The following is a 13,784-nucleotide window of genomic DNA, read 5'->3' as shown; positions in this document are numbered from 1 at the left end:
CCAAGGTCACCCAGCAGGCCTCGCATGTCTCAGAGTGGCTTATAAACACCTACCCTTCCTCTCCCCACAACAGGCATTCTGTGAGGCTGGTGGGATTAAGAGAGTTTTGAGATAACTGTGACTAGCCCAAGGTCACCCAGCTGGCTCCCTGTGGAGGAGTCTGGTCAAGACCAGGCACATGTCTTTGGGGCAAAGGACCACCAAATTGGTGTTTGCAGAGCGTAATGATATCCGGGGAACATAAGCAAAGTTATCTTGGCTTCTTGCTTGCAGGGCTTTCTTGATCGCAGCAAGGAACTAGTCTACACGCGATGTGTGTGATGCTCTTTGAAGAAACTGGGGAAGGACAGGGCCCAAGAGGGACTCAGCATGGTATAATGCCACAGAGCCCATCCTCCAAAGCAGACATTGTGTTTAGGGGAACTGATCTTTCATGGTCTGTAGATCAGTGGTAATTGTGGGGATCTCCAGGCGCCACCTGGAGTTTGGTAACCCTCACAGACAGGGAGTGTTTAGGTCAGTAGCATGGATGCATGCAGTAAATTGGTTAAACCACAAGACTGTAGGGAGAGGAGCTGAAGGAGAAGATGTTGCTTTTTGTGTCTGTGTTTTTACATCAACGACAGCGGTAGAAACAGTGCAATTGTGTTTTCATTGCTATGAGTAAAACTAAAAAAGGTTGGAGGTGGAAATCCCTGAGAACCAATCAAATATTTCTGCCTGGCAAAATGGTAGTTGAAAGGCAATTGATGCCGTCTCCTCTTTTTAGAATACTGTGCTTGGAAGAACTGAGAGAAGTGTGCTTGTCTGGATGTTTTGCGTTATTTTCGACAGCTTGCGATCTCAGCCTTGAGTCACTAAGCGGTGAAAACTAGCCAACATTGTGACTGAATGGATCATTACGTATAATTGTGTATACAACACAAGCACAGTCTCTGGAATACAGTAAAACAATCAATTTTAAAAAATTAATTTAATAAACTAAATTAGGAAAATGATAATGCAATAGTTATTAACTATAGGCCATGATCTATACCAGTCTTTCTCAACTTTTTTGTTCTTGAGAAACCCCTGAAACATTCTTCAGGCTTCGAGAAACCTCAGATGTGGGGTGATTGTGCAGAATATGGTGGGGAAGCATATAGCTGCTCACATGCCCATCCAGGGCCCCTCCCCTTCTCATCCCCTCCAGGCCCATCCTTAGCCATTTTGGGAGGGGTGTGTAGGCTGACATGACCATATATGGTCATATCACCTGATAAATGTTTAATACATTTATATATAGAGAGAGAGGGAGAGGGAGGGAGAGAGTAGGTAGGTAGGTAGGTGTAGATGTAGATATATAAAAATTAACTAATTCCCACCCATTCAGGAAACCCTTTCAGGGCCATCAAGAAACCCCGGGGTTGAGAAAGGCTGATCTTGACTATACTGTTGACATGTAAGGAATGAAATGTATTTATTAATTTATATATTTATTCCCTGCTTTTCTCCCAAATGGAAACTGAAAACAATTGACAGCATCTTCTTTCCTCCATTTTATCTTCACAATCACCTGGGGAGGTAGGATAGTCTGAGAGAGTCAGACTGACATGGCCCAAGGAGACGTTTTGTGGTGTATAATTCAGTCCTGGGTATCCCATATCCTAGGCTGCAGGATTCATACTTGTGCCCCTTTCTGAGGGAGGGGGGTGTGAGGTTTGTGGTGTGGAGAGGCAGTTTGGTATCAGAGCTGAGTGGCAGACCAATACCTGGAAGACCCCGGTTCGACTTTCCACTCATGCCATGAAAACATGTGACCTTGGGGTGGTCACGCTGCCTAGGGAGAAAGAATTAAATAAAACTTTCCTCTTAGCACGATAGCCAGAAGTCCAGGGCATTATGTGTTTCTCCTCCTAGCTCTTGAGCGGCATGAAATTTTGTTTTCAAAGTCCGTGGGAACTTTGGCTCACGAATCACAAACAGTGGTTCAGTTCGAGCCATCCCTGTGAACAGTCTCAAAATAGCCTGAATGTTCTTTTTTGCAGTTAACCCGGCTTGTGCCTTGGGATGTGGTAACAAATGTTAATTCCACAGTTAGGGCTCAATCCTTATTTGATATCAAAACTGTTTTGACCTAACTTTAAGCTGGTGCTTATGGAGGCAGAAGGCATCCTAGTGCTTGACTCCCAAAAGTTCTTCTTAGATGATCGGCAGAGACCAAGCGGCCTCAACCCTTTCCTGACGCTGGCTGTCCTTGGTTTCCTTGCAGACAAACTCCGGCGGAGCATGCCCAACCTAGCCCGGATGCCGAGCACCCCCACGGTCAATGCCACCATCAGCCCTGCAGTCACTGTGAGGAACAGCCTCAGCTTTGACTCTAACCTGCACGGAGCTGGTAACGGGATATCAAGAATTCAGTCGAGCAGTAAGTGCGAGAGCTTATTTTTTTTTAAAAAATGTATTTCTCCTGGCACGCTTTCCCAACAACAAGGGCCTCGAGGTGGTTCACAAAATAAGCTACGAGTACTTTATTGCAGGGGTAGTCCACCTGTGGTCCTCCTGATGTTCGTGGACTACAATTCCCATGAGCCCCTGCCAGCAAACGCTGGCAGGGGCTCATGGGAATTGTAGTCCACGAACATCTGGAGGATCACCGGTTGACTACCTCTGCTTTAACGCACACTAAATTATGTCGTTTCAAGGCACTTCAGTGACTGTTTTCAAGTGGGTTTTCCCCTTTCACGTGCTAAAGGAATGGGAAGGCGACTGTAAGCCGCTTTGAGCCTCCTTTGGGTAGGGAAAAGCGGCATATAAGAACCAACTCTTCTTCTTCTTCTTCTTCTTCTTCTTCTTCTCCTTCTTCTTCTTCTTCTAAAATCCAGTTGCAAAGGGCAGCAGAAGCGGATTGGAAGTGCATTGTCCGTGTGTGTGTGTGGAGGTGCCCGCTTGTTTACTTGTTTCCTTCATTTATACCTCATTTTTCTGCCAGATCCTAAATTCAGCCTTCTGACCACTCTAGTAATTGCAATAAAGTAACTGTAGGTCGTTTTTGTGGTAATAACTTTTTGGAAAAAGGCTGGAAACATCCCATTTTCTTGTCACAACTTGCTGGTCATGGCTCCCGTGGGACTGCTTTGCCATTCTCTAGGGGCCATCCTAGGTGTTTTACTCAGAAGCAAACCCTCCTCTTTTTAATCCCTGAGGGGGCCTTATTCCCAGGATACTGTGAGGACTGAATTTCCCTTTCCCTCAGTCCTTGTGACTCTGTGGTCCTTCCCCTTCCCTTTTAGTTCCTTCTCCGGGACAACTGCAGCACCGAGTTCACAGCGTGGGACACTTTCCGGTCTCTGTCAGACAACCACTGAAAGCCACTGCCTACGTAAGCCCGACTGTTCAAGGAAGCAGCAGCAGCAGCAGCAGCAATAACACGCCACTGCCCGGCACCTTACAGTTACACTCTAACTCTGGCATCCCAATGCCAAACAAGACTGCAAACGCAGGGGTCATTACGCGCAGTGGTCTTCCGAGGCCCTCCTTGACCATAAGTGGAAGCAGCATCCCTCGGAGCAAGATTGCACAGCCCATTCGAAGGTAAGAGTGGTTTGGCTGATGCAGAGAGTTCAGGGCACAGCTGTGGTACAGGCTGAGGGTGGTTGTGCAGTCCTTCCCTTTGCCCTAACCTGGGCCTAGTCTGCACACACAGGATAATGCACTTTCAATGTGCTTTGGCAGCTGGATTTTCCTAGACCCATTATGCACGGGGGTTTTAGCGCACATTCGGGGTGGAATGGCGGCAACTAAAATCACGGATAACGCACGGAGCCGGCTGCAACCGGCTGCAGCTTCGGTGCATGCCGCCGAAAAAGCCGCGTCAGTGAAACGCGGAAGAAAGCGCAGCTTCCGGGTAACCGGGGCGCAACCAGAAGCGGCGCCCGGATCGCCGCGTGCATAATCGGTTACTCTGGGTTTTGCCGCCGTTGCACCCCGCCCCGTGCATAACCGGTGTGCGTCACGTCTTCCCCCTCCGCGTTTTCCATGTGACCCGAAATCGCCGTGCATAATGGGCCCTATGCAGAACAGGAAAATCTACTTCTAAAGCACATTGAAAGTGCATTATCTATTGTGTGCAGACTAGGCCCTGGATAGCCCAGGCCAACCTGATCTTGTCCGATCTTGGAAGCTAAGCAGGGCCAACCCTGGCTTGTATTTGGAGGGATTTGGATGGAGTTCCTCCAAGGAATACCAGGGGTCATGATGTAGAGGCAGGCAACGGCAAACCAGCATGGCAAGCCACACATGCCATACTATAAATAAATAGATCCCTTTGCCAAGGAATCCTGGGTACTGTAGTTCTCCAGGGAACACTAAGAGATCTCACCATCCTAGACACAAAGTAATTCCTAGAAGGTCTTGGGGGACTCTGGGGTAAAACTGATAGTGTGTTTCTTTTATTTATTATTTAGTTTTATAGGCCGCCCCTCTTGAACCCGTCATTGCGGGGCGGCATACAACATTATAGATAAAACCAATAAATACAGTAAAAATTATTAAAGCTAACAGTAAATATATTACACTGAATCATTGCTTATTGGTTCCCCGTAAGAGGGAGGATGTAGGAGGAGACCGTGGACTGGTAGGGGAAGCCCTTGCTCTCACAGTACAAGTAAATTCTCTAGGCTGCTATAGTGTGATATGTTTCCTTGGATTATAATGCTCAGTCTGCCCTAAATTCTTCTATTTCAAGATGTGTCGCAAAGTTTTGTGCTTTGGTCTACATTAGGGTTGGGCGCTTTGGGTGGCGAGGCAGCCTTTCCAGGCCAAAGCGGCCAACTCTGTGGATTAGGGGCGGAGAGGTGAGGCGCTGGTGGTAGCACGCATCCCCGGCACCTGCATGCCGGCACAGAGCTCTGCACCAGGCACAGAGTTCTGCACCCCCCCCCCCCGCGTGCCATGGCACTGGCCGCTTTGGGCTGGAACAGCCGCTTCAGTGCCCGAAGCGCACAACCCTAGTCTACTTAGCTCATAATGGTCCAAATATCAAACTATAAGGATTTGTCGTTTTTAAATTAAATTACTGATTTTAGTTCTATTTATATGTATAAGCATTATACATTTTATTTTTATTTTGATAATACTTTATAACTATTCATGTTACTCTTTTGTATGCTGACCTTTTGCTAAAATATTTTATCTTTGGTATATGATCACAAATAAATTCGATGCCGTTGAAAGTTTTCCCGACCTGGATAGGCCAGGCTTGTCCAATCTCAGACAAACTATGCAGGGTTGGCCCAGATTAGTACTGGGATGTAAGACCCCCAAGAATGTCCAAGGTTGCTGTGCAGAGATAGGCAGTGGCAGAACACTTCTGAATTCTCTTGCCTCAGAACTCTACAGGGTTACCGTAGTCTAACTGTATGTCACCAGTCTACTCTGATAACAAGGACAGAGAAAATAACAGAACCCCAGGACTTGACAGGAAACTTCTTCCAATTTTTAAATTCTAAAATCTGAATCTTATTATTTTCATGTGGGGGGGGGGGTGTTCATGCGTGTGTGCACCTGTGTGTATGTGTGTATTCTTTGTGGATTGCCATGCTGGATTGGCAGGTAGGGTAGCCTGGTAAATGGCAAGCTGGTTAACCACCCTTCCAGATAACCCACCAGTCATGTCTGGCTTGTTAATTTCCTAACAGGCTTCCTCACCTCACAAATTGTGCAGACCTGAAAAGCCGTTGGCAGGCATCACTGAGCTGAAAGCAGATGAGCTGTTCCTGCACAGATCCTGTTTTTCAGGATGAGACAAGACTTGTGCAAGGGATGACCATGTTTCTTGTCAGTGAGGACATGGTTTTTCGATTGGGATGATTCCATTTGGGGAGCCAAAAGCTATTTGAGAAAGAAGCTGTTGATTCTCCCTTAGGTGAGGGGCGGAGCTTATCTAGTCCAGCATGGAATATTTTTTCCCTATGTTTGTCCATTGTGTTGTGGTCAAGAAACCATGGGGCAACATCGGAAGTGTAGGCTAGCAAGGGACACAGAGACCAGATGGTGAGAAAAAACAGGGAAACTCAAAGAGAAGCTCAAGCTTTCCTTGAGCTGGCCTGCCTTCAGCAGCTTCTGTGCAGTTTCCCTTGGCAATAACCCTGATTAAGTGCCATCAAATAATTCCACATCCATTTTTAATTGATAGCGTGATAATTAAGTGCTGCTAAAAGTTGGGCTTCTGTAATTAAAGGTTCAGCCCTGGAGCTGAAATCCTGCATGCTCTTCAGTTACTTAAATACCTTCTGTTTCAATGGGGCTTGAGTGACTTAACTACCGTAAGTGCTGGGATTGGAGCTCAAATGGATTCGAGCATTCGTTGGGGGAATTCGTCTGCATCTTTCTTAAAACCATAACATGGGGCATACAGGAGATTTCTCTTTAACCTGGTGTAAAGTATGTTTGACTGAGATGCAAACCTAAACAGAGTTACACCCTTCCGAAGTCCATGATGGTCATTGGTTTGGAAGATGTTTTAGTCTTGCACCATGAATCTTTTAGGCCAGGTTTTCTCAACCAGGGTTTCATGAAACCCTGGAGTTTCTTGACAACCCTGGAATGGTCATCCAAATGTGTGGGAGTTAATTTTTAATAGATTTTTTAAATTTGTTAAACATTTATCGGGTGATACGGCCATATATGTTGACTCACCCCACACTCCTAAAATTGCCAGTGATGGGGCTGGGGGTGGTGTATACACAACTATGCTTCTTGATCATATTATGCACACCACTTCTGGGGTTTCTTGAAGCCTGAAGAATGCTTCAGGGGTTTATTGATGGTTAAAAAGTTGAGAAAGGCTATCTTAGGCTATTGTACTGTCTTGAAATCTGCAAAATCATTGGAAATTCTCCCTTGAGGTGTGACAAAACTATGGAATATGCAATATAATAATAATACGTATTGAGTAATATGAAAAAGATGCATTCATCCCTTATCTTTTTATTGAAAGTAGCAGAAAACCCATAATTTGACGATAAAGTCAGGCATCATCTTTGTTTCTTTTATAGTGAAAACTAGAAATGTGAATGTATTCATAATTTAGGACCAGGAATTTACAACTTTGGTTGAAATATGGTTATCTTAGGGTGTTATACACTTTGGCTTTAGCGTGGACATGTAGCATATGTTCTGAATGTTTTTTGTGAGGGAAACTGTCTATTGAAAGATATGTGTGTTTGCCATTCAGTTTGGGCTTCTCATGGCCGCATTAATGTTCAGAGAACAATGACAATAGGCAACAAAGTTATTTATATGGTAATTCTACATCATGTGTGCTTCGCAGATAAACATTAAATGTTTGAAGACTTCTCTCCCCTCCCTCCAAAAAAGAAGAGAAATTCTTACATATTAAATCAGTAAATCTTTATTTTTCTAGCCCACTCTTCTAGTAATGCTCAGAGTGGGCTGCAACATTATTAAAAACAATACATTATATTAAAAATACAGAACCATCTAATTCCCCTGCATTGATGATGATGATGTCATCTGTTCAGCCATGTCTGACCCTCCGCAGTTTTATAGGAAAGTTTCTGCCACGTGTCTCTGTCAATGACCATTTCTTTTAGTTGTTTCATGGTCATCCCTGTGTCGGCTTTGATCGTGTCGAGCCAGCGGATCCTTTGGTGACCATGTTTCCTTTTGCCACTGACCATGCTGAGCATTAATGATTTTTCTAGTCACATGATGTGTCCAAAGTAAGTGAGCTTCAGCCATAACATCTTCCCTTTCAATGACATAGATGGTTTGCTTCTCTCTAAAATTGTCTTATTGGGAACTTTGGCTGTCCCTGGTATTCACAGCATTCGTCTCCAACACCATAATTAATACACTGCAGGCAAGGGGAGTTCTAGGATTTGCAGAGCAGATCTTTCACATCTTCAGCAGTGAGGCCAGCACTTTGTGATGGTCATTTCAGACCCTGACCATAGGCAAAGCTAGAACCCTTCCTTTTTGTGTTCACTGAATGGGATTATTTTAATGTGAGTTAACCTTACAGCAGGCTCCTGGTGAGGCAAGATTGTGTGCAGTGGCCGAGTCACCTTCTGCAGCAGCTTTTCTCAACTCTTTTGCCATTGAGAAACTACTGGGATGTTCCTCAGGCTTCGAGAAATGCCAGAAGGGGCACGATCATGCAGAATATGGTTGAGAAGCATAGCTGTCTACATGCCCCTCTGGGGGGCCCTCCTCTTCCCACCCCCTTCAGGCCCTTCATGGGCCATTTGGGGAGGGAGGGCGGATTGGCATGACCATATATAGTCATATAATCCCCACCCTGATATGATGCAATAAACAAATGAAGCTGCCTTATTCTGAGTCTGACCATTGGTCTGTCAAGGTCGGTCTTGTCAGTTCCGATTGGCAGCAGCACTCCAGGGACTCGGGTCGACCTGCTGCCTGATCCTTTAACTTGAAATGCTGTTGGATTGCACTTGGGCCTTCTGCATCCCAAGCAGGTGTTCTACCACTCAAGCCATGACTTCACTGCCTCCGACCCACACAAGCCTTGCAGGTGAACTCTGCTGATGTCATTGTTGCTGTTCACATTAGAGTAGGAAGAGTCCTGTGCCTGTATGATGGCTGCTGGGAGAGTAAGTCAGTGGCCAGCACCAAACTTTATTTCTGCCTCACTTGCTGTCTAGCAGGAAGCCAAAGCAGTTTACATCATTTCACATCCTCCTTTTCATGTTCTCAACAGCCCTGTGATTCTCCAGGTAAGGCATGAAATTTGCCCAAATTCACCAGGTCACCCAATGGGCTCCCATGGCCAAGTGGCCAAGTGGGAATTTCAAGCAGGATTTCCCAAGATCCGAATCCAGCAATGTATTCAGGGGGCCTTGTCAGATTCCCATAGCTTGTTGGCTGCTGCAGCATAGCCCTTACATCCCTTAGATCAGTGGTCCCTAACCTTTTTATCACTGGGGACCGGTCAACACTTGACAATTTTACTGAGGCCTGGGAGGGGGTAGTCTTTTGCCGAGGGACGTCACTGCTGCCTGAGCCCCTGCTACACTTGCTTTCCCACTGGTGCCCCTGACAGTGCAACACCGGATGGGAGCCCCAGCCATGGCAGCCGCTGGAGAGCACCAAAGGTGAGCCGGTGGCAGAGTGGCAGGGCAGCCCCCGAGGCAGCAGCCGGGGAGGAGGATGAGGAGGAGCCGCGGCCCGGTACTGACTGATCCATGGACTGGTACCGGTCACCAGACCAGGGGTTGGAGACCACTGCCTTAGATGACCCAGGCAAAGACGGCAGAAATATCAATCTTTTTAAATAACTTGTGAAATATTTCATTCCATGGGATTTTTCTCTGTTCTGCATAGTAGAGAACGTGGTTTCTGGTGCTCTAGGAGCAAACAAAGCATGACCACGATGATAAAAAAAGAATAGTCACAGTCATGTTTGACTGGCAGATGGGGTTCCACAAATCGAGATGTAGCCAAGTTTGTGGGAATTGCAGCGGTATCTTCACAGGTTTCTTGCTGTTCCAAGCAACACTGTCTCTTGGAGCTGAGCTGGTATTCTTTGTTCCATGCCCAGAAGTTCTAGGTGTCTCTTCAGTCTTCTAGGCATTGCCCCAAGAGTTCCAATGACAACTGGCCCAATGGTAACATTATTATCCTATTGTCATTATTAAAAATAATAAATAATTTAATGTATACTCTGCCTTCCTCCCCACTGGGAACCCAAAGCCGTTTATATCCTCTTCTTCATTTTATCTTCACAACAACCCCGAGATAGGTTAGACTGAATGTGTGTGACTAGCCTAAGGTCACCCATGGCACAAAGGGGGATTTGAATCTGAGTCTCTCAATAAGTCCCACACTTCAGCTACTACATCACACTGGTGGTGTCTCCACAATTGGTAAGATAGTGGACAGTACAGAGTAGCTTGGGCTATTTTTCATCACTTAGAAGTCTCTCATGTTAAATGAAAGGTTAGTGACCTCCCTCTCTACCCGCAGCATCCCGTTGGCTGTCGAATCTGCTGGGCCTTTTGCCTGCATTCTAAAAGTGAGCTGCCAGCCATAGATGTTACATGAATGAGCTACTAATTATAACTTTTCCTGGGGTTAGACCTAACCTGGACATATGTCTCTTTTAGGCCAAACAAACCAGGAAAAGTGTCATCGGCAATGCAATGTTCTGTAAAAAAAAAAGCACAAGCTCATCAAAGCCTTAAAGACTAGCCTGTGGTTGAGGCTAGCTGGACATATAGAGATACAGCTAGATATCCCGGGCTTCCCTCCTGCACCCTCTGCCCTCTTTTCTCCCTCCGTCCCCCTTCTAATAGGCTATAGCTAACCTCAGAAATTCAGGATTGCGGCAACAATGTTAAAGTGTGGTTTTCTACAACTTTTAACCTGGTTTTACTGATTAATCATTGTTTTATTGAGTTATATAATCTGTAAACTGCTATGAGACGGGTAACTGAGAGGGGCAGTATATAAATTGCAAAATAAATAAATAAAATTTGTGGCAGGGTAGGAGCTATTGTCAGTCACTGCTCACTTCTCCAGATGCAGCTAGATTGTGAGTCCACCTGTCCTTATACCTTGGTGAGTAGAGTGATTCCAGATGCCCAATGACAAGAGCAGGTTGGATGAGGGGCCCTGTGTTCTGCTGGGTTTTAGTCTCGTCTTCTGTGTTTCCCTGTTCACTGTGGCTTGTTTCTTCAAACAGTTTCCTGCAGCCGCCAAAGCCGCTTTCTTCGCTTAGCACTCTACGGGACGGCAACTGGAGAGACGGCTGTTATTGAAAAGGAAGGGACCTGAACTGCAGTCCAGACAGAATGCTTGATGCTCTTACCCAGCTGGCTGGGTAACGTAAGACTGCGGGTGGAGGAAGTAGATCACACCACACTGTTTCTTTTCTCTGTCATTGATCACCGAACATATTTGATCACCGAACATATGCAAAGATTACATCCCACACTTAGTTGCTTGCTTGGGGGAACCACAGTGCTGACCGTTTTACGTTAAAAGAATTATCATTTTGACCTTTAAGCGACATCTGCAAAGTACCAGAGGCAGCCCACCAGGGGGCGCCAAAATGTGGTTTCTGAATGCTTTTTTCATAAAGAGATTTTTCAGAACAGGGTCATCTGTGTACTACTTTAAAAAGTGATGTTTTAGTGAGTTAATTGCTTTCTTGCAAAATTTACGAGACAGATTCTTCCGCTACCGCCTGAACTTTTGTTTGCTTTTTGGTTTTGCCTTTCTAAGGGACATTGTTTTGTACTTAATGCGTTTTACGTTCACTGGAGTCATAGAATATTTAAATTTTGTCTGTGCCATAAAGAATGTTTTCCCCTAATGATAAGCACCCGGAATACATCTTCAAACATATCTGCCCCAACCCAGCTAGGACCCATCTGCCTACAGAAGCTGGTGTTTACCTGGGACATTACAGCATCAGCAACTGCACGAACTTCAGCTGTTACATGAGGATCCAGCTGCTGAAATTTGTGCAGTGACTGATGCTGAAAAATCCCATGGAGCAGCTGCCCTAGGATGGGCAGTGTGGGGGTATTTTCAGTCCCCTTCTGGTTTGGGGAGGACAGGGGGCTTTATAGCAGTGGTCCCCAACCTTTTTCCGGCTGGGGACCGGCGGGGCAACTGCCCCGCCCACGCAGCGCGCATGTGCAGCCGGGCCGCGCATGTGCACATGCGCCATGCGTGGCCGAAATTGTGCATGCACGATTTCGGCCACGTGTGCCGCATGTGCGCATGCGCGGCCCTGATTCCCTCCCCCCCCTCCCGCAGTAAGGAGCTTCCCGGGCTGCAAGCTTGCGGCCCAGGGAAGTTTTTTACTGTGGGGGGGGGGGCGGGGAGAGGGAACCGCGGCCCGGCGCCCTGGCCTTCGCGACCCGGCACCAGGCCGTGGACCGCAGGTTGGGGACCACTGCTTTATAGCATTAGGAACTCTTCAGGATACACGTTGCTGGATCAGGGCCCACCCACAGGCATTGCATCAGCTGTGTTGTACGCATATGTTGTGATGATGTACAAGTGCGTGTGCACACACACACACACACATTCACTTGAAACTGCCATGCCTTTTGTTCTATGAAGGGGGAGGTTGACCGGAGTCCGTTCCTTCATCTTCTCGTCCCAGTGTTAATTTATTCTCACGGTGGTCTTGAATTGATAAAGAGGGCATATGTCGCATTGCACTGAAAAGAGGCAGTGATCTCTAAACAATCGGATTTCAGTACTTTATTATGAAGATTAAAAAAAAAAACAGGGGGGGTGTTTTATTAACAATTGCATAGGGGGAGAACTAATGGGTTTTCACGGAAGTAAATCCTGTTTTTATAGACCTTTTACAAAACCCAGTTGCACTAATTAGCGGTTTCTTATGATGGGTTATGATTTTAATACTTGATTACACAACTTGTATTCTACTGATCTGGAATGTTTCGGGAATAAAGAAATCTATTTCAGCAACCTCACGCTGTTCTTGGATGTGCAATCGAAAGAGAGTCTGTGTTCTTTATTTCTATTGCTTGTGTATAGAATTCTGCAGGTGGCGAAAACCAGCTGTGTCCAAGGGAACAAGATGGCCATCTAAATTAAGTGGCTGGTGGCGGCCTACGCTCTCCATCTGCTCTCCTCCTGGGTGAGGGGCAAAGTCATAGGCTAAACCTTGTTAACAGTTCTTCCCCCCCCCTAGTGTAGAAAGCCATTGAGACGCTATAGGGGGTCTGGCCTAAACATGGGACTGGTGTTAAAACACACAACCTCACACAGGTTTCCCAGCCTCCAATTGGGCCTTGATATCTCCCAGAGTTTACAAGTGATCTACGGTCTACAGCAGGCTTTCTCAACCAGGGTTTCCTGAAACCCTTTGGTTTCTTGATGTTCCTGGAAGGGTTTCCTGATGGGGTGGGAGATAAATTTTATATGTTTTTCAAATATGTTAAACATTTACTGGATGATATAATCATATATGGTGATGTCGAATCCCACCCCCCAAAAAAATGGCCAAAGCTGGGCCTGGAGTGGGTGGGAAGGGGAGGGTCCCTGGGTGGGCATGTCCACAGCTCTGCTTCCCAACCACATTCTGCACAATTGCACCACTTCTGGGGTGTCTCAAAGCCTGAACAATGTTTTGGGAGTTTCTTGATGCTAAAAATGCCAAGAATAAAATGGTTTTATTGTGAAGAGAAACAACTATGTACAGAAAGAGGACACAGACAGAGACCTAAGTGTCTAGCTAGCTGTTTTCTGCAGTCATTGTGACTGTTCAGCTGCTTTTTGGAGGCAAGCAGGGAGGACGTGTACTCAAAGGCACAGGAAGCCTTGAAAGAGCCAATCAGAACCCTGGAGAAGAGTATCTGAAAAATTCCAGGCAGTTCCTATTCTAATGATACTAGATATACATCTCCATTAAGGTGCCCTACAAATCTTGCACACACTAGTGTCCCTTCCCACCCAGACGGAGCAACCTATGTGCTTCCACACACAGAAAGATATGCCCTGCCCATTCTAGACTGCTGATCCCTGGTATACTAATGCTGCGTGCCTAGGCACAAGAGTTTGGTATAAGTGTGACCTCAGCATCTATATACCTAATAGCGACATGTGGCCTCCATCTGCAGATACCTAAATCTATGGACTGGGGCCACACAGAAACTAAAATGGGTTTTCCTACAAACTTGGGGGAACCCCCCCCCCAGGTTTGTAGAAAAAACAGAATTGTTAAAATTTAGGGGGGGGTAGATTCCGCCCCAATAAAAAGTGTCATCTGAGCATAA

At 46.1% G+C, this 13,784-nt stretch overlaps 1 protein-coding gene across 2 annotated transcripts in view; it reads left to right on the top strand.

Annotated features, from left to right (window-relative positions):
* The window catches only part of SLAIN1 (SLAIN motif family member 1), a 52,836-nt gene extending 40,331 nt beyond the window's left edge, over positions 1 to 12,505 (top strand). For both annotated transcript variants that reach the window (XM_077343919.1, XM_077343918.1), the window contains 3 exons: positions 2,252 to 2,407; positions 3,273 to 3,573; positions 10,709 to 12,505. In XM_077343919.1, the coding sequence (XP_077200034.1) occupies positions 2,252 to 2,407; positions 3,273 to 3,573; positions 10,709 to 10,784 (533 nt within the window). In that variant the 3' untranslated portion in view covers positions 10,785 to 12,505. The remainder of the gene's footprint in view (positions 1 to 2,251; positions 2,408 to 3,272; positions 3,574 to 10,708) is intronic.
* Positions 12,506 to 13,784: the final 1,279 nt, after the last annotated feature.

Source organism: Paroedura picta, chromosome 6, assembly GCF_049243985.1.
Source record: "Paroedura picta isolate Pp20150507F chromosome 6, Ppicta_v3.0, whole genome shotgun sequence".
Lineage (NCBI taxonomy): Eukaryota > Metazoa > Chordata > Lepidosauria > Squamata > Gekkonidae > Paroedura > Paroedura picta.
The sequence above is the reverse complement of the archived record's forward strand: the minus strand, read 5'-3'. Positions and strand labels throughout refer to the sequence as shown.